Source organism: Natator depressus, chromosome 8, assembly GCF_965152275.1.
Source record: "Natator depressus isolate rNatDep1 chromosome 8, rNatDep2.hap1, whole genome shotgun sequence".
Lineage (NCBI taxonomy): Eukaryota > Metazoa > Chordata > Testudines > Cheloniidae > Natator > Natator depressus.
In genome coordinates, this window is record NC_134241.1 from 1312817 (window position 1) to 1336478 (window position 23662).

Here is a 23662-nt window from a genome sequence, read left to right on the forward strand (position 1 = left end):
GCCTGGGGGGATGCAGGGAGCTGGATGTTTGGAGGGTGGTGGGTGCTGGGTGTGCATGGGATGGTGGGGGCTGGGAGGTGCAGGGGGCTAGGGTTGGTGGGGAATGGGTGTCCGGACTATGTGGGGGGCTGGAGGGGTGGTGGGTGTCCGGGAGGTGTGGGGAGCTGGTAGGATGGTGGGTGCTGGGGGTGCAGGGGCCATGCTCCAGGGGCTTCCGGCACCTGGGACTCAACTCACTTCCTGGGCTGAGCCGGGCGTCCAGCCTCCCGCGCCATCACTGCCACTGCGGTCAGTGTTGGAGCCTCGCCCCAAACTGGACGTGGGCCAAGCAGCTCAGGGCAGAGACCTGCTCCCCCCCCCGGACCTCCAGAGGGCAGTGCCCGGGGCGAGTTGTCCTGAAGGACCCAAGTTCCCCCGGCCCATGTCCTGTGGCCTTCCTCAGTGGTACTGGGGGGGTTGCCGAGGCAAAGCTCCGGCTGGTGTGCCCGGGAAGCGGCCATTCTGGGTCAGGCACCTGCTTTCCTCAGGTGGCTGTTGGTGCCCAGGTGGGCGCACAGTGCCACGGGGGCTGCGTTTCTGTGGGTGGCTCTGGGACAGCCGGGCAGCGTGTGCCTGTGTCACGGCCTCCCAGGCCGCGGGCTCTCGGCTCCGTACGGCCCTTGGGAGGAACCCCCTTCAGTGCGACAGCCCTTCTCGGGGGTCCGCTCTCTCTCGGGGGTTAACCCGTAGGCCCCTCCGGCTCCCAGCACTGCACCCCTCTGAGCCTGCAGCATGCCTGGGCTCTGACATGGGCCCCCTCAGGGAGTCCACTTGCTCTGGGGCCCTGGGGCCTCCACCCCCAGAGGGAATAATGCCCACGCCGATCTCCAGCCTGCAGTGACTCTCAGCCAGCATCAAACAGGAGGTTTTTGAACATCTGAACCCAGCCCAGGCCGCTCTGAGGGCCCTGGGGCCTGGCCAGTCTCAGCACCATCCACCTGGGCATGTGCTGGGCTGGGCGTGTGCCAGCTTTATGCTCTCCGGTTAATCAGTGCTCAGGGATCTGTTGCCCTCTGCACTCACAGGGGTGAGGCTGAGGATTCGCACTCTGCCGGGGCTGAGGCACTGGGGTGAGGTGTGGGGGCTCATGCTGGGGCCACTCCACATGAATTATTGCAGCTGCTGAGCTCTGGGGGCGCTGGCAGGGGCTGGCAGCTGGGGAGCCCCCGTGGCCCCCTGATTGGGGAGGGGCTCTGGGCTCTAGGGCAGGGCACTTGCAGGTGCCTGATCTTCCCTGAGCATGCCGGGTGCCTGGCCTGCAGGGTGGGGGCTGGGGGCCATAGGCTGGCTCTGCAGCTGCCCCTTGGCACAGGGAGCTCACCCTGCTCTCTGCCCCTCAGGCCCCAGATGAGTTCCGGCCAGAAGAAGCCCTTGGTGGGGAAGCCCCCCGCGAACCAGCTGAGCCCCACATGCCCTGGCCATGGGCTGGCTGGTGTCAGCGAGAGCAGCAGCCCCCAGGCCCAGAGCCGGCACCTCACCACAAAGGTAAACCCCCACTCGCTACCCCCCACTCGCTGCCCTGCTGCCAGCGGGCTCTGCTGGGGGTGCTCCCTGACCAGCCCTGCCTCCCCTCCCAGATGCAGAGCTCCCTGCAGCCCCTGTGCCTGTCCCTGGAGAAGCTCCATCGGGTCAAGGACAGCATGCTGGAGGCCATGGACCGGGGGCTGAGCCGCCGGACACACGCCCAAGCCACAGTGCGCATGCTGCCCACCTTCATCCGCTCCACCCCGGACGGCACCGGTAAGGGACCGGCTGTGGGGGCCCGGGGCTGGGGGCCCTCCTGGTACCAGCCCCAGGCTCCCCGTCCAGAGCCAGTGCTCTGGGGTGCTCCAGAGCTTGGGTGTCAGCACCTGCCCCCCCATTCCAGCTGGGCTGTGGCTGGGGGAGGGGAGCCATGCTGGGCTCCACACTAAGAACAGGGGCTTAGAGCTGCAGCCCAGAGGCAGGGCCCATCCCATCATGTGCAGCTGAGGGGGGCCTGCACTCCTGCCTGCTTGCATGCCCATGGGCACCTTTGTCCCCGTCGCTGACCACGCCGCCCCTGGCGTCAGGCCTGCCCTGGGGACCTGCAAGCCCAGCGCTGCAGCCTGGTCAGTGAGCTGCGCCCAAGAGACCCCGGTGGGGGTGCAGTGCCAGCGCTGGGGGGGACGCGGCGGCACAAGCCGGTGATTGGAGCCCATCAGGGATGGTACCGCCGAGCGACTGGGTCCCTGGATCTGCCGGGCATGAGCGGCTCCTGCAGAAGCCAGGCAGGGCGCAGAGCACCGGCGACCTGGGGGTGCCCCCTGTATGCCGGGCTGGGGCGCCCAGGCCCTGACACCACGTCTGCTTGTTGGGCAGAGAGAGGCGAATTCCTGGTGCTGGAGCTGGGAGACACCGACCTGCGGGTGCTGCTGGTGGAGCTGTCGGGGGACACGCGCCAGACGGTGACGGTGAAGGACCGGCGCTTTCCTGTGTCAGACGCAATCGCCCAGGGCCCTGGCGAGAAGGTACGGGGGCAGGGCCCCCTCGCTCCTCCTGGACACGGGCTGACCCACCTGGCAAGTGGGGGAGCAGGAGGTGGGACTGCGGCTGGCTCCATGCCAGCCAGGTCTCCGGGCCCCACCCAGAGGGTGCGCCAGGAGTGGGCAGCCTGGGGCTGGTGGGAACTGGGAGCAGAGCCGGGAGCCGGCAGAGGGGCAGGTCTGGCCACGGGCGCGGGGCGGCCTCTGCCCTGCTAATTCCCAGCCTTGCTCCCCAGCTCTTTGCCTTCATGGCGACATGCCTGTGTGAGTTCCTGGACGGGCTCCGCTTGCCCCAGAGGGCCTTCCAGCTGGGCTTCTCCTTCCCCTTCTCCTGCAGGCAGACGCGGCTGGACCAGGTGAGCCCATCGCTCCGGGCCTGCGGGGAGCGCGGTAGGGGGGTTGGCCGGGAGCACTGGGGGCTCCCAGCAGGGGGCGCTGAAGGGGGGGGTTGGCCGGGAGCATCAGCTGGGGGCTCCCAGCAGGGGGCGCTGCGGGATGTGGGGCAGGGCTGGCTGATCGCAGTGCCTGGGCTCTTTCCCTGCAGAGCTACCTGATCTCCTGGAGCAAATGCTTCAAGTGCCCTGGTGTGGAGGGGAGAGACGTGGTGGAGTTACTGCAAAATGCCATCAACAAGCAAGATGTAAGAGCGAGTCCCAGGGGGAGGGGGAGTATAGGGTGGGGACCCCCTGGGTAGGGCTGGGGCAGTGTGTGGCGGGGCCCCCTGGGTGGGGCAGTGTGGGGTGGGGGCTCCCTGGGTGGGGGTGGGGCAGTGTGGGGCGGGGTGGGGGTCCCCTGAGTGGGGCAGTGTGGGGTGGGGCAGGATGGAGGTCCCATGAGCGGGGCAATCTGGGGCGGGTTGGGGTCCCCCTGGGTGGGGTGGGGCACTGTGGGGTGGGGGCTCCGTGGACGGATTGTGGTGGTGGCTGCTGATCATGCCCCCTCTCTCTGCCGGCCAGCGCTACCGCATCGAGGTCATCGCTGTGGTGAACGACACCACTGGCACCATGATGAGCTGCGAGGCCAGTGCAGAGCCGTGCGAGGTCAGCCTGGTTGTCGGTGAGTGGCTCCGTCCCGGCCGGGACGCCCCGGGAGCCTGGCAGAGCCAGACGGGGCCAGACGTGGCCCAGGGCTGGCCCCGGCATTGCCTGGCACAGACTGGCCGTGCATCTGTGACGCAGCCGGGAGGGGGGAGTGTTGACCTGGGAATGTGGCAGGGGAGTTTCACTGGGGATGGGAGACCTGAGAGCCTGTCACCTGAGCCAGGAGGGGGAGGTAACACCTCTGCCCGGGAATGTGGACAGAGGGTGCAGGAGGGAGCCTGCTGGGGGGGTATGGGTTTCAGTTTGGTGCTGGGGGGTGGAACGCAGGGAACCCCAGGGCTGGGGTCTAAGCTCTCTGCTCCCCCAGAAGGACTTGACTGAGGGGTCCTGGTTGTACCCACAAGCTCTGTTTTAGACTGTGTCCCTGTTGTCCAATAAACCTTCTGTTTTACTGGCTGGCTGAGAGTCACAGTAAATCCCAGGAAGAGGGGTGCAGGGCCTGGACTCCCCCGCACTCCGTGACAACTGGTGGCAGAAGTGGGATCCACTGCACCCCGTGAACGGCGCCTCCTGCAGTAAGTGATGGGGGAGCAGTAAAACGAAGAGGAATTGACAGGGACCAGGCGTGCTGAAGATTCAGAGAGAGACGGTTTCAGGGGGCAGTTAACCCCTGGGAGTGTGTGACCAGAGAGAAGGACTTCTGCAGTAACCGGGTCCCCCGGGGGATTGCAGCGAGCGGTCCAGGGGCGGAGGAGTCTGCAGTTCGACCCTGGCAAAGAGGTTGTGACCTCGAGAAGGGCTGGCACACGAGGGGTTTTTCCTGGAAACCGTGGAAAGCTGCCCGGCCTGCGAGTGGCCAGCAGGGAGATGTACGCTAAACGCCTTAAGAGCAACCTGGGGGAGCTGTGCAGGCAGAGGGGGCTGCGCATTGGGAGGTCCACCAAGGAACAGCTGATTGCCCAGTTGGAGGAGAGGGATCGCTGTCCCTGAGGGAAGCTGCCCGGTGGAGGCAGCGTGGGGCCTGGGGCCTGACCGGGCTAGGAGGGGTCAGACTGCTGCTGAGGACATCCCGAGACCCTTCCTACCTATGCCTGGGGGAGGGGTTGGGGGAAGCCTGGCGAATACTGAGGGCACCCTGACCCCACCAGCCAGCAGGGGATCCTCCCGGCGGAGCTCCCCATCCCTGGAGCGGAGGTGGCTGGAATGGGAGAGGGAGATGAAAATGAGGGAGCTGGAGAATCATGAAAAGCAACGTCAGCATGAGCGGGAGGAGAAGGAGAAACAACGTCAGCATGAACAGGAGGAAAAGGAGAAACAGAGGCAGCATGAAGAGAAGCAGAGACAGCATGAACTGGAGCTGGCCAGGCTGAGGAGCAGTGGGGGCCCGGCTGCGGTGAGTGCGGGGGGACCCAAGACTGCAAGGAGTTTTGATAGGTGCTTCCTGGCCCAGCGGAAGGAGGGGGAGGACATAGATAGCTTCCTGACGGCCTTTGAGAATGCCTGCGAGATGCACAGGGTTGACCCTGCAGACAGGCTCCAGTTCCTCACCCCCTTACTGGACCCCAAAGCCGTGGAGGTGTACAGCCGGATGACAGGGGCGGAGGCAGGGGACTATGAACTGTTCAAACAGGCCCTGCTCCGTGAGTTTGGGCTGACCCCCGAGATGTACCGGAAAAGGTTCCGGAGTCAGCGTAAAACGCCTGAGGTCACCTACCTACAACTGGCCAACCGGATGCAGGGATATGCCCGCAAGTGGACCGCGGGGGCCCAAGCTAAAGAGGACCTGCTTGACCTGATCGTACTGGAGCAGCTGTATGAACAGTGCCCTTCCGACCTGAGGCTGTGGCTGGTGGACAAAAAGCTCGCGAACTCCCAGCACGCAGGGCAGCTGGCCGACGAGTTTGTGAACAGTCGGTCAGGGGGTAGCCGGAGGAGTCCCAAAAGAACAGGCCCCCCCCGATGCAGAGAGAGAGTCACCATGGGGCCTCCCAGCGGGGAAATAGGGAGAACCCCCTCCAAAGGGGAACGCCTGGTGTCGGGCCCCTCCGACCCGTTCGAGGGGACCAACGTGACCTGAGCTGCTATCACTGTGGCCAGAGAGGCCACGTACGGGCCCAGTGCCCCAGGCTCAGGGACAGACTGAGCAGACCCAACCTACCCAGGGTTAACTGGGTAGGGACTCAGCTGGACGAGGGGCAGACGGCCTGGGCAAGAGGGGCTGCCAGCTTACCACCTGCTCCGGAGGGAAGAGTACCCCAGGCCAGCTCCGCCAGAGGGCCGGATGCTCCGGACTCAGGGTGCTCAGTTTACAGGGTGGGTGCGGGGCTGTCCCTCCGGAGAGAGTGCCTTGTTCCCCTGGAGGTGGATGGGAGGAAGGTCAGTGGATACTGGGATACGGGCGCGGAGGTGACTCTGGCCCGGCCCGAGGTGGTGGCCCCAGATCGGGTGGTGCCCAACACCTACCTGACCCTGACGGGGGTGGGCGGGACCCCATTTAAGGTGCCCGTGGCAAGGGTACACCTGAAATGGGGGGCCAAGGAGGGCCCCAAAGATGTGGGGGTGCACCACCATTTGCCCACTGAGGTGTTGATGGGGGGGGCCTAAAGGACTGGCCAAGCAACCCCCAGACCGCCCTGGTTGTGACCCGTAACCAGAGCCGGCGAGGGGCACTGCACCCTGACCTTGGGGAGGGTACCACACCGGAGGCATAGGACCCTACCCTGGTGGGGAGGGAGCGCCGAGGGGCACGGCTCAGAGAGGCTGTGGCCTCAGACCTGGCCACTGAGGGGGAACCGGGCCCCATCCCTTCCCCAGCCGCTGAGTTCCAGGCCGAGTTGAGGAAAGATCCCTCCTTGCAGAAGCTCAGGGACCTGGCCGACCTCAGTGAGGGACGGACCATGAGGAGAGGCTGCCAGGAGAGGTTCCTGTGGGAGAAGGGGTTCCTGTACCGAGAATGGGCTCCCCCAGGGGAAGGGGAGTCCTGTGGGATCAGGAGGCAGCTGGTGGTCCCCCAGAAGTATCGCCGCAAGCTCCTGTCCCTGGCCCATGACATCCCCCTCGCAGGGCACCAGGGAATCCGGCGCACCCGGCAGAGGTTGCTACAGAACTTTTACTGGCCCGGGGTCTTTACCACCGTCCGGCAGTATTGCCGATCCTGTGACCCCTGTCAGAGGGTGGGGAAGGCCCGGGACAAGGGGAAAGCGGCGTTGAGACCTTTGCCCATCATAGAGGAGCCTTTCCAGAAGGTGGCCATGGACATCGTGGGGCCTCTCAGCAAGACGATCCGGTCGGGGAAGAAATACATTCTGGTGGTGGTAGATTTTGCCACCCGCTACCCCGAGGCAGTGCCCTTAGCTTCCATTGAAGCAGACACTGTGGCAGATGCGCTCCTGACCATTTTCAGCCGAGTGGGGTTCCCCAAGGAAGTCTTGACAGACCAAGGCTCCAACTTCATGTCGGCCCTGCTCCGGTGCTTGTGGGAGAAATGTGGGGTCCGGCACAACTGGGCCTCAGCGTATCACCCCCAGTCCAATGGGCTGGTGGAGAGGTTTAACGGGACGCTAAAGATGATGCTGAAAACCTTTATGAACCAGCACCCGCAGGACTGGGACAAGTACTTACCTCACCTGCTGTTCGCGTACAGGGAGGTGCCCCAGGAGTCTACCAGATTTTCACCTTTCAAACTGTTACATGGAAGGAGGGTGAGGGGCCCCCTGGACCTGATGAGAGACGAGTGGGAGGGAAAGGCCACTCCCGATGGAGAGTCAGTGGTGGAGTATGTCCTGATCTTCCGAGAGAGACTGGCTGAACTCATGGGCCTGGCCAGGGAGAATCTGGCCAGAGCCCAGAAGAAGAAGAAGATCTGGTATGACCGCACGGCGCAGGCCCGTGCCTACGCCACCGGGGATCAGGTGATGGTTCTCATCCCCGTGAGAAAGAACAAACTACAGGCCGCCGGGTGTACCATGTGAATATGATGAAGCCATATTATGCTGGGGGAATGTGGTGTTGGCCACATGTGGACATTGGGAGGAGCAGGGAGACAACCCTTTGATAAATATATTCCCTGAGACCAGGGCTGGCTCCCCACTGGAAACAATCCCTCTCGGCTCAGCTAACCCCTGCCCAGCAAGCTGAGAGCAGAGGGGTGCTGCATCTGGATCCACAGCTGTTTTCCAACCAGCCTGGATGCACTAATCTGACTGTCCACCGGGTGCAGACATGATCGTCCCCAAAAAGGACGGGTTGATCCGGTTCTGTGTGGACTATCGGAAGCTCAATGCCATCACTGTATCTGATGCCTACCCCATGCCCAGGCCGGACGAGCTCCTAGACAAGCTGGGAGGAGCTCGGTACCTTACCACCATGGACCTTACAAAGGGCTACGGGCAAGTGCCGCTGGCTGCAGATGCCCGGCTGAAATCGGCCTTTATCACCCCTCTGGGGCTCTATGAGTTCCTGACCCTGCCTTTTGGCCTCAAGGGAGCGCCGGCCACCTTCCAGCGCCTAGTGGACCAGCTACTGAGGGGGATGGAGAGTTTTGCCGTGGCGTATATTGATGACATCTGTGTCTTTAGCCAGACCTGGGAGGACCATGTGTCCCAGGTTAGACAAGTGCTGGACCGACTCCAGGGGGCTGGGCTGACTGTCAAAGCGGAGAAGTGCAAGGTGGGGATGGCTGAAGTATCTTACCTGGGCCATCGGGTGGGGAGCGGCCGCCTAAAGCCAGAACCGGCCAAGGTGGAGGTGATCAGAGACTGGCCCGCTCCCCACACCAAAAAGCAGGTCCAAGCCTTTATTGGGTTGGCAGGATACTATTGAAGGTTTGTGCCCCGCTTTAGCGCCATAGCCACCCCCAATCACCAAGCTATGCAAGAAGGGGAAGCCAGACAAGGTGGTCTGGACCGAGCAGTGCCAGGAGGCTTTCCGGGCGCTGAAGGAGGCTCTGGTCTGTGGCCCAGTTCTGGCAAACCCAGACTTTGACAAGCCCTTTGTGGTGTTCATCGACACCTCAGACATGGGACTGGAGCCGGTGTTAATGCAGGAGGATGAAAAGGGGGAGAGACACCCCATCGTGTACCTGAGCAAGAAGTTGCTACCCCGGGAACAACATTACGTGGCCATCAAGAAGGAGTGCCTGGCCATGGTGTGGGCCCTCAAGAAACTAGAGCCCTATCTCTTCGGGCGACACTTCACCGTCTACACCGACCACTCTCCCCTGACCTGGCTGCACCAGATGAAAGGAGACAATGCCAAGCTCCTGAGGTGGAGCCTGCTCCTGCAGGATTACGACATGGACGTGGTCCCCGTGAAGGGAAGTGCCAACTTGATAGCGGATGCGCTGTCCCGGAGAGGGGGCCCTGAACTTCCCCAGGTCACTGGTCACAGTGACCCCGCTCAGTTCAGTCTCGAACGGGGGAGAGATGTGACACAGCAGGGAGTGGGGAGTTTGACCTGGGAATGTGGCAGGGGAGTTTCATTGGGGATGGGAGACCTGAGAGCCTGTCACCTGAGCCAGGAGGGGAAACTGGACAAAGGCTGCAGGAGGGAGCCTGCTGGGGGGGAGGGGAGGATTAGTTTCAGTTCGGGGCTGGGTGGAGGAACACAGGGAACCCCAGGGCTGGGGTCTAAGCTCCCTGCCCCCCAGAAGGACTTCACTGAGGGGTCCTGGTTGTACCCACAAGCTCTGTTTTAGACTGTGTTCCTATTGTCCAATAAACCTTCCATTTTACTGGCTGGCTGAGAGTCACCGTGAATCCCAGGAAGAGGGGTGCAGGCCCCGGACTCCCCCACACTCCGTGACAGCATCCCAGCCCCTCACTGCTCTCCTGTACCCGGCAGACGCTGGCACCAACAGCTGCTTCATGGCGGAGGCGCGGCGCGTGGAGGTGGTGGAGGAGAGCCTGGGCCGGATGGGCGTGGTCACCGGCTGGGGTTCCTTCGGGGACGACGGCAGCTTGAGCGACATGCTGAGCCCCTACGACTGGCTGGTGGACGAGACCTCCCTGAACCCAGGGAAGGAGAGGTGGGGTCAGGGGCCGGGGGTGTCCCTGGCAGGGGAGGGGCACGGAACATTGGCTTCCTCTGGTTCCCCATCGGTGGCATCTGCTCCCCAGTGCTTGACCCAGGCTGCCCGTGCCCCGGGCTCTCTGGGCCTGCCAGGCCCAGCCCCACAGCCTGGCCATGCCCAGTGCTCTCCAGGTGTGCCGGGCTCAGCCCCACGGCCGCCCATGCCCCGGGCTGTGCTGTGCTGGGTTGTGGCCATGCCCAGGGAGCAGTGGCCCTGTGGCCATGCCGAGTGCCTGGCGCATGGCCCTGCCTGCCCAGCGCGCTGCTCACGCCCCTTCGCCCCCGCTCAGGTTCGAGAAGATGATCAGTGGCTTGTACTTGGGCGAGATCGTCCGGCACATTCTGGCCGAGCTGGCCACTCAGGGCGGGCTCTTCAGCGGGCGCACGACCCCTGCCCTCCTGACCAAGGAGTCGGTCCAGACCCGGGACATCCTGGAGATCACAGAGTAAGTGGGTCCCCGAGGCGTGGGATACACCGGCAGCACCCCCTGCTGGCCAGACCTGGCCTGCCCTGTGCACAGAGCCTGGCAGCCAATAGCTGCTGAGACCTGCAACCTCATTCCACTTGTGACCGAGTGACACATGAGCCCACCTGTGCAAGTGGAGAGCAAGTGCCCCCGTCCCTGCACCCCAATGTCAGGGCTCTGCCCCTGTGCCCTCCCTGCACCCTAGGGGTGCTAGGCACACAGCCAGATGGAAGTCTCTGTGCCCCCTGTGCCCGCCCCTGCCCCAGGGGCACCAGGGCTGGAGGCTGATGGCAGGGCTCTGCCCCGTGCCCTCCCCGTGCCCCAAGGGCCCCAGGCCTGGAGGCCGATGGCAGGGCTCTGCCCCGTGCCCTCCCCGTGCCCCAGGGGCCCCAGGCCTGGAGGCCGATGGCAGGGCTCTGCCCTGTGCCCTCCCCATGCCCCAAGGGCCCCAGGCCTGGAGGCTGATGGCAGGGCTCTGCCCCGTGCCCTCCCCATGCCCCAAGGGCCCCAGGCCTGGAGGCTGATGGCAGGGCTCTGCCCCTGTGCCCTCCCCGTGCCCCAAGGGCCCCAGGCCTGGAGGCCGATGGCAGGGCTCTGCCCCGTGCCCTCCCCGTGCCCCAGGGGCCCCAGGCCTGGAGGCTGATGGCAGGGCTCTGCCCCTGTGCTCTCCTTCGCAGCGAGCAGGTGGGAATGGCCAGGGCGCAGCGTGTCCTGCGGCGGCTGGGGCTGGAGGCGAGCGACCAGGACTGCTTCAGCATGCAGCAGGTGTGCAGCGCCGTCTGCATTCGCGCCGCCAGCCTGTGTGCTGCCGGCCTGGCCGCCATCCTCACCCACATGCGCAGGAACCGGGAGCTGACCCGCCTGAAGACCAGCGTGGCCGTGGACGGAGCCGTGGTCCGGGACCACGCCAAGTAAGGGCCCCAGGACGGCGCCGGGCACCAGGGAACACGGGGCCTGCTCCCAGCCGTGCCGGCCGCCCCTCCGAGGGGCGGAGCTGTGGGGACTCGGGTAGTGGGGCTGGTGCCGTGCCCTGGGCTCCGTGGCCCCAGCTGGGCCCCATGGCGACAGGAGGGAGCTGTGGGCCCAGCACCCCGGTGGGGGGCTACGCTCCAGCCGGCTGCGGGCCTGGCTCCCCCACTCTCCCCCGCTGCTGCCCCCTGCTCTAGGCCTGGCCCCTCGCCTGGCCTGGCCCCTTAGCCCCTCCAGACACTCCTGCGAGGCTGGGCCTGGCTCCTCGCCCCTCTCCCTGCCCCTCGGCTGCCGGTGCTCAGGGCGGGCCCCGTGGGCAGCTGGCTGCTCAGCCAGTCCTGCCAGCCCTGTGCCAGGCTCTCCCTCGGCTCCCCAGGTTCAGGCAGACGCTGCAGCAGCTGGTGAAGCAGCTGGCCCCCGAGTGCGACGTCACCTTGGTGCAGGCGGAGGATGGCAGCGGCAAGGGGATTGCCATGGTGACCGCAGTGGCATCTAGGCTGGCAGCCCAGCGCCTCCAGGTGAACCAAACCCTGGCGCTGCTGAAGCTCTCGCCCGATGCCCTGGGCAAGGTGCAGGCCTTGCTGAGACGGGAGATGGAGCTGGGGCTGAAGAAGGAGACGCAGGCCACGTCCTCCGTCCGCATGCTGCCCACCTACATCTGTGCCACACCCGACGGCTCGGGTGAGGGGCCGGCGGGCTGGGGATCTGCGGGGGGCACTGGCAGGGGGAGGCTGCGTGGGGCGTTCCTGCCTTGGTGTGGCTGGGGCCTGGACTGGCAGCCCAAGGGTGGGCACAGCCCGGGCAGTCACAGCACCAGCTCCCCCCAGTGCTTCATCCCAGCCTGGGGTCCCTGCGGGGAGATGGGGGCACCTGGGCCTGGTCAGTCTGTGGCCTCCGCGGGGCGAAGGGTGGGGGCCTGCAGGGCTAGGCACGGGGCCAGTGGTGCGCCGGGCCGGCAGGCTCTGGGTGTCGGGAGCAGGGAGCTGGTGCCGTGGCCCAGCCCAGCGCCTGCCTGGCTCTGACCCCCCCATGCCCGTTGCAGAGAGAGGCGACTTCTTGGCTCTGGACCTGGGCGGCACCAACTTCCGGGTGCTGCTGGTGCAGGTGGGCGCCCGGGAGCAGGGCGGCGTGCGGATCGTCAGCGAGGTGTACTCCATCCCGCCCCAGGTGGCCCAGGGCCCGGGCAGCCAGGTACTGCGGGCACACGGGTCCTGGGGTGCGGGCGCCAGCTGGGGGGCTTCCTTCCCGCTCCGGGGGGGCTGGAAATGCTGCCCCTGCTGCTGGGTGGGCTGGGGCTGCCTGGGGTGAGCGCCACCCTGCTCCCAGAGAAATGAGTCTCCCCTTCTCACTTCCCAGCCCCTAGGCGGGGCCTGGCTTGGGGCTGAGCCCCCAGCGTCCAGTGGCCCCAGGTGGGTGCCAGTGCCCTGGGCAGGCTGCACCCCCACTGACCCCCGCCCCCGCCAAATCTCTGCAGCTCTTTGACCACATCGTGGAGTGCATCGCGGACTTCCAGACCAAGCAGGGCATGATGGGCCAGACGCTGCCGCTCGGCTTCACCTTCCCCTTCCCCTGCCAGCAGACCAGCCTGGACCAGGTGAGGGGCTGGGGCATCCGGCGCTGCGCTGGCTGAGGGGACGTTGCACAGACACCCTGCCCGGGGCAGTTCAGCCGCTGCCCCGAGCTTCCCCCTTGGGGGGCTAGGCAGGGAAACGTTCGGGCCGCAGGCCCAGGAGGAGGCCGGGACGTGCCGGGGGGAGGCTGGGGGGGGTGGGGCTGCGGCCCCAGGAGGAGGCCGGGACGTGCCCGGGGAGGCTGGGGGGCCGCGGCCCCAGGAGGAGGCCGGGACATGCCGGGGAGGCTGCGGGGGCTGTGGCCCCAGGAGGAGGCCGGGACGTGCCGGGGGGAGGCTGGGGGGGCTGTGCGAGGCCGGGCATCGCGCCAGGAGCATCGGGCAGGGGGTTAGGTTGCCGGCGGGGTCAGGGCTGTGTGATGCGCTGTCTCAGCCTGACGGTGCCCGGCGATGGCCTCGCACAGGACGCTGGCATGACGGGGGCAGGGCCGGAGCCCTGTGTCCCTCGCCCCAGTCAGCTGGTGGGGAGCAGGTGGGGAGCAGCTCCCTCCAGGGAGGCGCAGAGGGAGGGGCCGTTTCCCAGGAGCCGGGGAGGGCAGTGTGCCCGTGCCGTTGCCCTGGTGATGGGGAATTGTGTTACCGAGTAACGGGTCTCATTCTTCCTAGCACTTTGCGCTGGACGTGGTTGCCATAGTGAACGACACCGTGGGAACCATGATGTCGTGCGGCTACGACGACCCCAGCTGTGAGGTCGGCCTCATTGTGGGTAAGGGGCAGCCCCCCTCCCAGTGCCCAGCAGGCAGGCGCGCCCCCCTCCCAGTGCCCAGCGGGCAGGCGCACCCCCCCAGTGCCCAGCAGGCAGGCGCGCCCCCCCAGTGCCCGGCAGGCAGGCGCGCCCCCCTCCCAGTGCCCAGCGGGCAGGCGCACCCCCCCAGCCCCAGGGCAAGGTGCACCCCCCCAGTGCCCAGCAGGCAGGCGTGCCCCCCCAGTGCCCAGCAGGCAGGCGCGCCCCCCCAGTGCCCAGCGGGCAGGCGCGCCCACCCCAGTCCCCAGCGGGCAGGCGCACCCCCCAGCCCCAGGGCAAGGCACTGCCCAGCAGCCGGGGTGTGTGTGTGTGCAGGAGCTAGGACAGTGTTCAACCCGCCCCACACCTGCCCCCCCCAGCAGTGCTGGCCCCTTGGCATTGCCCCACTCCAGGGGCTAGTGCAGCAGGGGAGGGGTCTCGGCCCTGGGCTGGGGCTGCCCCAGCCGCAGCAGCCTGGCCGGGAAGGGGCCTGAGCTGATGCCCCGTCCCCCCCTCAGGCACGGGCACCAACGCCTGCTACATGGAGGAGCTGCGGAACGTGGGCACCCTGGCGGGGGGGGAAGGGCGGATGTGCGTCAACATGGAGTGGGGGGCGTTCGGCGACAACGGCTGCCTGGACGCGTTCTTCACCCCCTTCGACAGACAGGTGGACGAGGGCCCGGCGGGCGGTGAAGGGGGGCGGGTTGCAGGGCGCGGAGGGCGGTGAAGGGGGGCAGGTTGCAGGGCCCGGCGGGCAGTGAAGGGGGAGGGTTTCAGGGTGCGGAGGGCGGTGAAGGGGGGCGGGTTGCAGGGCGCGGAGGGCGGTGAAGGGGGGCGGGTTTCAGGGCGCAGAGGGCGGTGAAGGGGGGCGGGTTGCAGGGCCCGGCGGGCGGTGAAGGGGGGCGGGTTGCAGGGCCCGGCGGGCGGTGAAGGGGGGCGGGTTTCAGGGCGCAGCAGGCAGTGAAGGGGGGCGGGTTGCAGGGCCCGGCGGGCGGTGAAGGGGGGCGGGTTGCAGGGCGCGGAGGGCGGTGAAGGGGGGCGGGTTGCAGGGCGCAGCAGGCAGTGAAGGGGGGCGGGTTGCAGGGCCCGGCGGGCGGTGAAGGGGGGCGGGTTGCAGGGCGCGGAGGGCGGTGAAGGGGGGGGGGTTGCAGGGCGCAGCGGGCAGTGAAGGGGGGGCTGGTTGCAGGGCCCGGCGGGCGGTGAAGGGGGGCGGGTTGCAGGGCCCGGCGGGCAGTGAAGGGGGGCGGGTTGCAGGGCGCAGCGGGCAGTGAAGGGGGGGCTGGTTGCAGGGCCCGGCGGGCGGTGAAGGGGGGCGGGTTGCAGGGCGCGGCGGGCGGTGAAGGGGGGCGGGTTGCAGGGCGCGGAGAGCGGTGAAGGGGGGCGGGTTGCAGGGCGCAGCAGGCAGTGAAGGGGGGCGGGTTGCAGGGCCCGGCGGGCGGTGAAGGGGGGCGGGTTGCAGGGCGCAGCGGGCAGTGAAGGGGGGGCTGGTTGCAGGGCCCGGCGGGCGGTGAAGGGGGGCAGGTTGCAGGGCCCGGCGGGCGGTGAAGGGGGAGGGTTTCAGGGCGCAGCGGGCAGTGAAGGGGGGCTGGTTGCAGGGCTTACAGCCTCACTCCCCCCTCTCTCTGCAGCTTCGCGCAGGAGGTGCAGGGGACTGTGCAGCGCCTCGCCCCACGCTGCAGCGTCACCTTCCTGCAGTCAGAAGACGGCTCGGGGAAAGGGGCCGCGCTCATCGCAGCTGTTGCCTCTCGTGTCACCCGCCACCAACGGGCCTGAGCCTGCCTGGTGTAGGGAGGAGCTCGGGCTCTCTGCAGGCTATTTGCACCCCCGCCCGAGGCTGCTGAGTGGGCAGGGACCGGAACCCCGCCATGGGGCAGCACCCCTCCCCGTCCCCTGTGTCTGGCGGCCGGCGCGAGCCCCAGCTAGCAATATAGATCCGATTTATTTACATGGTGCCCGCTAGCCCCCTGCCGCGCGGTGCCTGCTATGTACATAAGGCCAAGTGTAAATACGCGAATGCACTTGAATACAGAATTAAAAACCGATCTTTACACAACATGGGACGGGGCCTGGCACCGCCCGGCCCCACACGGTTACAGCACGCACGACGCACAATGCCCGCTGCACACACAGCGCCCGGATGGGCTGGGCTGGAGCCACGCTGCCCATCCCAGCACCCGCCAGAGCCTCCCAGCCGCAGCCCCTGCCATGGCCTGTTCTTTGGCTCCAAGACGCCCCCCGGGGGGACTGGCTCTGGTGTCGGGCAGCCCCTTGGCATGCGGGGGGCGGAGGGGGCGGCAGGGGAGTCCTCAAGGGGCCCTGGGGCAGCAAGGGGCACAGCCCCCCACACTCAGTCAGTGCCAGCACTGGGGAGCTGGTGCCCACCCAGAGGTGGGGGCTGCAGCTGAGGGGCAGCCAGCTCCCTGCCCCCTGCGCGGGCAGCAGGGGTGCCAGAGACCCGAGCGGAGCAGCAGGGGCAGGAGCCCAGCACAGGCCCCCCGGGGGACGGAGCTGGCACCTCTGGGGCAGCAACACCCACACTGCTGCCCCGGGGCCTGTGCTCCCCGCTCCGCAGGGCCCCAGCCCCACCCCGCCCTGGCCCCTCAGCACTCGGCCTCCGAGACGGCGAAGAGGGCACTGTCCTGTTTGCCCACCTCGGCCACGGCTGCGGCCAGCTGTGCCAGGTTCCCGCTGGGGAAGTGCCGCGCCTCCCACAGGTTCAGGATCATGGCGGTCGGGCTGGCCTTCGAGGCAAAGAAGCTGAGATGGCTGCAGAGGAGAGGGGAGGGGGCGTTAGCCGGGAGCTCCATCCCCGCCCCCACCCAGGGCACCCTCTGCTCTCACGGGCTGGTCGGCTGGGGGGGTTGGGTCCACAGGCCCAGGTGGGGCCCACTTCACCGAGTGGGGTGTGCTGCCTGGGTCTCCTCCCAGGTGAGCCACTGCCCGCCCGTTCCAGGAGCCCTGCCAGCTTCAGGGGGTGCAGAATGTGGCCAAGCAGCCCTGCTCCCCACCTCTGCTCCCTGTGCTCTGCGCTGGCTCCTGGGGGCCGCGGCGGCTGGGTGAGAGGTCTGGCGCTGGGATCACTCCCTGCCCCCAGTGCCCTGCCCCCGGGATCGCTCCCTACCCCCAGTGCCCTGCCCCTAGGATCGCTCCCTGCAGCTGGTGCCCTGGCTGGGGGACGCTCCTTGCCCCCAGGATCACTCCCTGCCCGCTGTGCCCTGGCGGGGGGATGCTCCCTGCCCCCAGGATCACTCCCTGCCCCCTGTGCCTTATGTGACAAAGTGGGACTGTTCTTAATGTTTCCTCTGAATACTGTGGGGGTGCCTCAGTTTCCCCTAGGCAGTTCTTAAGTCTCTAGGTGGTGGGGTGAGGGTGTGTGATCGTTGCAGAGCCCTAGAGAGCAGGTGTGTGCAGGGGTCTGGACACAGAGAATGGCCGACACCCTGTTTTCTGGCAACTGATGGCCTGGGCCTTCCCCCCTGCAAGGTGAGAGCTAAAGGGTTGGAGAACAAAGGAATCCGGTGACCTCCTGGCCCGGGAAAGGGACCAAGCCCAGAGGAGGAGGGGCTGGGGGGAGTTTCAGTTTGGGGCTGGCTGGGGACATGGAGTGAAGTGCAGACGGGGTTGTCTGGCTCACTGCCCCCAAAATGGACCCAGCTGAGGGGTCCTGTTCTCTGCACCTACAAGCTCTGTGTTAGACCATGTTCCTGTCGTCTAATAAACCTTTTGTGTTACTGGCTGGCTGAGAGTCCCGTCTGACTGCGGAGTTGGGGGGGCAGGACCCTCTGGCTTCCCCAGGACCCCGCCTGGGCGGACTCGCTGTGGGAAGTGCACGGAGGGGCAGAGGAGGCTGAAGGCTCCGAGGTCAGACCCAGGAAGGTGGAAGCTGTGTGAGCTGTGTGTCCTGCAGACGGGCTGCCCCCCAGGATCACTCCCTGCCACCCAGTGCCCTGGCAGGCGGGATGCTCCCTGCCCCCAATGCCCTGCCCGTGGGATCGCTCCCTGCCTGCAGTGCCCTGCCCCTGGGATCACTCCCTGCCCCCAGGATCGCTCCCTGCCCCCAATGCCCTGCCCCCAGGATCGCTCCCTGCCCCCAGTGCCCTGGCGGGGAGATGCTGCCTGCCCCTGTACCTGTCCAGGTGGAGTTTCTGGGCCAGCGTTCTCCAGTCAGCCCCACGGGCGCAGGGCGTGTCCAGGCTGCTGATGATCTTCTGGCGGATGAGGAAGGGGATCTTGAAGGCACTGGGGCCCACCAGGGCTGGGCAGCCAGCCTCGCTGTCGGGCACCAGCCAGTCAGAGAAGCTCGTATCCTAGGAGTCCAGCAGGGAGAGGGGTGAGCAGGGAGGGGACCCACAGCCCCGAGCGGCAGGGCCCCAGGCCTGGGGGTGGGGCTGGGTGGCAGCACCCCCTGCGGCTCTCACCTCTGCTGCCAGCTCCTGCGGGGCCTTCGGAGGGGCTGGCACCCGCCTGCATCGCGGCAGCCTGGCCCTTGGGGAGCTGCTGCCCTCTCTCATCCGCTGTGCCCCGTGACCGGCGGGGGGCCATCCAGTGCCATGGCGATGGTCCGGGATCCCTGCTTCCCTGGCACTGGGGCCTGGCGCGCGCCCGCAGGCAGCCCCCCGCCCCCCCACTGGCTCCGGGGCAGCCCCCCCCGTCCCCACACTGGGGCCTGGAACACGCCCGCAGGCAGCCCCCTGCCCTGGGCCTGGCACGCACCCGAAGGCAGCCACCCGCCCCCGCACTGGCTCTGGGGCAGCCCCCCCCCCGCCCCCACACTGGGGCCTGGAGCACGCCCGCAGGCAGCCCCCCGCCCCCACACTGGGGCCTGGCACACGTCCGCAGGCAGCCCCCCGCCCCCACACTGGGGCCTGGAGCACGCTTGCAGGCAGCCCCCCGCCCCCGCACTGGGGCCTGGCGCACGCCTGCAGGCAGCCCCCCGCCCCCGCACTGGCTCCGGGGCATCCCCCGCCCCCACACTGGGGCCTGGAGCACGCCTGCAGGCAGCCCCCCACCCCCGCACTGGCTCCGGGGCATCCCCCGCCCCCACACTGGGGCCTGGCGCACGCCTGCAGGCAGCCACCCGCCCCCGCACTGGCTCCGGGGCAGCCCCCCCACCCCCACACTGGGGCCTGGAGCATGCCCGCAGGCAGCCCCCCGCCCCCATACTGGGGCCTGGCGCACGCCCGCAGGCAGCCCCCCGCCCCCACACTGGGGCCTGGAGCACGCTTGCAGGCAGCCCCCCGCCCCCGCACTGGCTCCGGGGCATCCCCCGCCCCCACACTGGGGCCTGGCGCACACCCGCAGGCAGCCCCCCGCCCCCACACTGGGGCCTGGCACACACCCGCAGGCAGCCCCCCGATCCCGGCCCGCTCACCTTGGCGATGTTGAGGTTGATGCTGAAGCTCTGCCCGTCGCCCTCCACCTGCCAGACCCAGACCTTGCAGGCCAGCTGGCAGGTGCTGGGGCTGAGACGCTCCAGCGAGAAGGTGCAGTGCAGGAAGGGCTGCAGCCCGCTCCACAGGTGGTAGAAGGGGATCTCCTGTGGCGGAGGGAAGCCGAGGGTCACTCCCGCCTGCCCTGGGTCTGCTACAGGGCTCTCGGGCTTCAGGGGAGGGGCAGGAATCCCCCCAGCCTCCCCAGGAAGCACCAGAGACTGGCCCCCACCCCGGCCGAGAGCAGGAGCTCGGGGCAGGATGGGGGGCAGGGAAGAGCAGGGCGTCCCTGCCAGCCCCTGGGGCTCGGTGCCTGCTTGGCCATGGCGCTGCTGCAGGGCTCACCTGTCCTGGCGTGGGTAGAGCTGGGCCTTGCCCTGGAGGCTGCGGGGGCAGAGTGGGCGCCGTAGGCACGGCTGGCTCGCCTACCTGGTAGCTGGCGAGGAGTTTGCTCTTCCACAGCGAGCTGGGCATGTCGTGGATGGAGAGGCGCAGGTTGTGGTAACTGTCCTTGAAGTGCAGGACACGGGGGGCTCCGATCAGCTGCCCCCCCAGCTGCTTCTCCAGCTGCATCACCTCCTGATGGGAGACGGACGCTCAGCCAGGGAGCGAGCCCCTAGCCCCAGCCAGGCAGCCAGCCCGGGCCAGCCCCTAGCCCCAGCCAGGCAGCCAGCCCGGGCCAGCCCCTAGCCCCAGCCGGGCAGCCAGCCTGGGCCAGCCCCCAGCCCCAGCCGGGCAACCAGCCCGGGCCAGCCCCCAGCCCCAGCCGGGCAACCAGCCCGGGCCAGCCCCTAGCCCCAGCCGGGCAGCCAGCCCGGGCCAGCCCCTAGCCCCAGCCGGGCAGCCAGCCTGGGCCAGCCCCTAGCCCCAGCCGGGCAGCCAGCCCAGGCCAGTGCCCTCTCAGCACGGGTCCTGGATCCGCCTGTGCCCAGCAGCCAGCGGGGGGAACAGAGTACCCCTCACCCCTCAGGTGCCTCCTGGCTGACCCCCCGCCCTAGGGTCCACAGCCTGTCCCTGGGCAGCCCTGGCCCCAGTGACAGGGGTGGGCTGAGCAATGCAGATCTGGGGGCCTCGTGGCATGGGGGGAGCCCGTTGCCTTTCTCTGCAGGGCTCAGCTCAACCCATCCAGGGCCCAGCCCTGCCAGGTCAGGGGGCAGCTGGGCACTGACCAGCACGGCCCTGCTGCCATAACGGTGCCAGGAGGGAGGGGAGATTGGCAGAACTGCAGGGTCTCAATGCGTGGATGAGACGATGGGGTAGATTTATATACACGGAGAACGTGAAACGATGGGTGTTACCATACACACTGTAAGGAGAGTGATCAGGTAAGGTGAGCTATTACCAGCAGGAGAGCGGGGGGGGGACCTTTTGTAGTGATAGGTTCTCCCCCACCCCCACCCCACCCCACTTTCCTGCTGGTAATAGCTCACCATACCTGATCACTCTCATTACAGTGTGTATGGTAACACCCACTGTTTCATGTTCTCTATGTATATAAATCTCCCCGCTGTATTTTCCACTGCATGCATCCGATGAAGTGAGCTGTAGCTCACCAAAGTTTATGCTCAAAGAAATCAGTTAGTCTCTAAGGTGCCACTAGTCCTCCTTTTCTTTTTGCAATTCTTACATTGTGCAACAAAATTCTCTAACCAATTATATCCCACCACCTAAATTAATTTACACCTAGAAAAATTGATTATATAGCAGACAGAAACAATTAAAGAACCAGACAGAGATCATACAGACAAACAATAGGGAAGTGGGGACCATAAAAACAAAACTATAAAGAAATGAGGATTTCACAATCCCAACTATTGAGAAGTGATTTCTTGCCAGGCAGACGCCATCAAACTAAGTTTTCTTTAAAAAGAAAAGGAGGACTTGTGGCACCTTAGAGACTAACCAATTTATTTGAGCATGAGCTTTCGTGAGCTACAGCTCACTTCATCGGATGCTCACGAAAGCTTATGCTCAAATAAATTGGTTAGTCTCTAAGGTGCCACTAGTCCTCCTTTTCTTTTTGCGAATACAGACTAACACGGCTGTTACTCTGAAACCTAAATTTTCTTTAACCATCTTAAGATCTGTTTCTTTATCTGGTGATGAGGGTACTATTAGGCCAGGATCTCCCTTTTAACAGCCTGATATGACATTGCTTTAATGTAATTTAGATGGAATGTGAGGATGTGACTCCTGCTTCTTAGCTAATGGCTGCCGCTTGGCTGCTCTTTTAATCTGGCTGCAAACGAAGGCCTTAAGCCAGGGGTTCTCAAATTGGGGGTCGGAACCCCTCAGGGGGCTGTGAGGTTATTACATGGGGGGTCGCAAGTTATCAGCCTGCACCCCAAACCCTGCTTTTCATCCAGCATTTATAATGGTGTCAAATATATAAAGAAGTGTTTTTAATTTATAAGGGGGGTCTTGTCACGGAGTCCCTGGGCGATGCTCTGGAACTGCTACCTAGTAAAGCGGAGAGGATAGACTTTGATAAAGTGCAGGTAGGAACTGAGGAGAAACAGTTAAATGAAAGAGTCCCATTCAGTAATCTCACATGAAGCAGACAACTAAATACTGACAACTATAGTCATGCTGGAAGTGTAAATACTAAGATGCGTGAACTTGAGTGCTTGGTATTAAATGAGGACATTGACACAGTCGGCATCACAGAAACTTGGTGGAATGATGATAATCAATGGGACAAGGTAATACTAAGGTACGAACTATATAGGAATGACAGAGTAGATCGCACTGGTGGGGGAAGTGGCACTGTCTGTGAAAGAAAGCGTGGAGTCAAATATAGAACAAATCTTAAATGAATCAATCTGTCCCATAGAATCTCTCTGGATAGAAATTCCAGGCTTGACTGACAAGAGTATAGCAGCAAGGATATACTAAAAAGAAAAGGAGGACTTGTGGCACCTTAGACTAACCAATTTATTTGAGCATAAGCTTTTGTGAGCTACAGCTCACTGGATATACTACTGACCAGGGTGGTGACGATGATTGTGAAATGCGCCGGGAGAGTAGAGAGACGATAAAAACAGAAAACAGAATAATAATGGGGGATTTAAACTGTCCCCACATTGACTGCGTCCATGTCCCCTCAGGACGGGATGCAGAGATAACATTTCCACACACGATTCATGACTGGAACCCACCAGAGGGGAGGCAATTCTTGATTTAGTCCTAAGTGGAGCACGGGATCTGGTCCAAGAGGTGACTAGAGCTGGACCGTTCGGTGATAGCGACCATAATGTAACTACATTTAACATCTGGGGGGGAGGGAGGGGACACCAAAGGAACCCACCGCAGCAGCATTTAACTTCACAAGGGGGAACGTCACAAGAATGCGGCGGCCAGGGAAACGGAAATTGAAAGGAGCCCAAGAGTGAAATCACAGAATCATAGAATATCAGGGTTGGAAGGGACCTCAGGAGGTCATCTAGTCAAACCCCCTGCTCAAAGCAGGACCAATCCCCAATCAAATCATCCCAGCCAAGGCTTTGTCAAGCCTGACCTTAAAAACTTCCAAGGAAGGAGATTCTACCACCTCCCTAGGTAACGCATTCCAGTGTTTCACCACCCTCCTGGTGAAAAAGTTTTTCCTAATATCCAACCTAAACCTCCCCAATGCAACTTGAGACCATTACTCCTTGTCCTGTCCTCTTCTACCACTGAGAATAGTCTAGAACCATCCTCTCTGGAACCACCTCTCAGGTAGTTGAAAGAAGCTATCAAATCCCCCCTCATTCTTCTCTTCTGCAGACTAAACAATCCCAGTTCCCTCAGCCTCTCCTCATAACTCATGTGTTCCAGACCCCTAATCATTTTTGTTGCCCTTCGCTGGACTCTCTCCAATTTATCCACATCCTTCTTGTCGTGTGGGGCCCAAAACTGGACACAGTACTCCAGATGAGGCCTCACCAATATCGAATAGAGGGGAACGATCACGTCCCTCGATCTGCTCGCTATGCCCCTACTTATACATCCCAAAATGCCATTGGCCTTCTTGGCAACAAGGGCACACTGCTGACTCATATCCAGCTTCTCGTCCACTGTAACCCCTAGGTCCTTTTCCGCAGAACTGCTGCCGAGCCATTCGGTCCCTAGTCTGTAGCGGTGCATTGGGTTCTTCCATCCTAAGTGCAGGACGCTGCACTTATCCTTATTGAACCTCATCAGGTTTCTTTTGGCCCAATCCTCCAATTTGTCTAGGTCCCTCTGTATCCTATCCCTGCCCTCCAGCATATCTACCACTCCTCCCAGTTTAGTATCATCCGCAAATTTGCTGAGAGTGCAATCCACACCATCCTCCAGATCATTTATGAAGATATTGAACAAAACCGGCCCCAGGACCGACCCCTGGGGCACTCCACTTGACACCGGCTGCCAACTAAACATGGAGCCATTGATCACTAACAATCTAGCCAACTTTCTACCCACCTTATAGTACATTCATCCAGCCCATACTTCTTTAACTTGCTGACAAGAATACTGTGGGAGACCGTATCAAAAGCTTTGCTAAAGTCAAGAAACAATACATCCACTGCTTTCCCTTCATCCACAGAACCAGTCATCTCATCATAGAAGGCGATTAGGTTAGTCAGGCATGACCTTCCCTTGGTGAATCCATGCTGACTGTTCCTGATCACTTTCCTCTCGTGTAAGTGCTTCAGGATTGATTCCTTGAAGACCTGCTCCATGATTTTTCCGGGGACTGAGGTGAGGCTGACTGGCCTGTAGTTCCCAGGATCCTCCTTCTTCCCTTTTTTAAAGATTGGCACTACATTA

General features: G+C 64.5%; 2 protein-coding genes across 5 annotated transcripts in view; one reads left to right on the plus strand and one right to left on the minus strand.

Annotated features, from left to right (window-relative positions):
- Window positions 1-1057: 1057 nt before the first annotated feature.
- LOC141991822 (hexokinase-3-like) lies at window positions 1058-16948 on the plus strand. Its single transcript, XM_074960159.1, has 16 exons — window positions 1058-1109; window positions 1380-1524; window positions 1617-1779; window positions 2380-2528; window positions 2780-2899; window positions 3088-3183; window positions 3500-3599; window positions 9425-9608; window positions 9943-10098; window positions 10797-11030; window positions 11465-11769; window positions 12131-12279; window positions 12563-12682; window positions 13325-13424; window positions 13961-14109; window positions 15071-16948. Exons 2-16 carry the CDS (start codon window positions 1387-1389, stop codon window positions 15281-15283), a joined length of 2376 nt encoding a protein of 791 aa, XP_074816260.1. The 5' UTR covers window positions 1058-1109; window positions 1380-1386; the 3' UTR covers window positions 15284-16948.
- The window catches only part of UNC5A (unc-5 netrin receptor A), a 70003-nt gene continuing 61703 nt past the window's right edge, over window positions 15363-23662 (minus strand). For all 4 annotated transcript variants that reach the window (XM_074960148.1, XM_074960145.1, XM_074960146.1 and 1 more), the window contains 4 exons: window positions 19301-19450; window positions 18814-18978; window positions 17571-17749; window positions 15363-16208 (listed from right to left, as the gene is read on the minus strand). In XM_074960148.1, the coding sequence (XP_074816249.1) occupies window positions 16043-16208; window positions 17571-17749; window positions 18814-18978; window positions 19301-19450 (660 nt within the window). In that variant the 3' untranslated portion in view covers window positions 15363-16042. The remainder of the gene's footprint in view (window positions 16209-17570; window positions 17750-18813; window positions 18979-19300; window positions 19451-23662) is intronic.

What these genes read in the sequence shown, in the direction of transcription:
- LOC141991822 (XM_074960159.1), top strand. Translation starts at nt 1,387, where the DNA reads ATGAGTTCCGGCCAGAAGAAGCCCTTGGTGGGGAAGCCCCCCGCGAAC. An exon ending in CGAGGTCAGCCTGGTTGTCG is followed by an intron (nt 3,600 to 9,424) that starts GTGAGTGGCTCC and finishes TGTACCCGGCAG; the next exon opens with ACGCTGGCACCAACAGCTGC. An exon ending in GTGGTCCGGGACCACGCCAA is followed by an intron (nt 11,031 to 11,464) that starts GTAAGGGCCCCA and finishes TCGGCTCCCCAG; the next exon opens with GTTCAGGCAGACGCTGCAGC.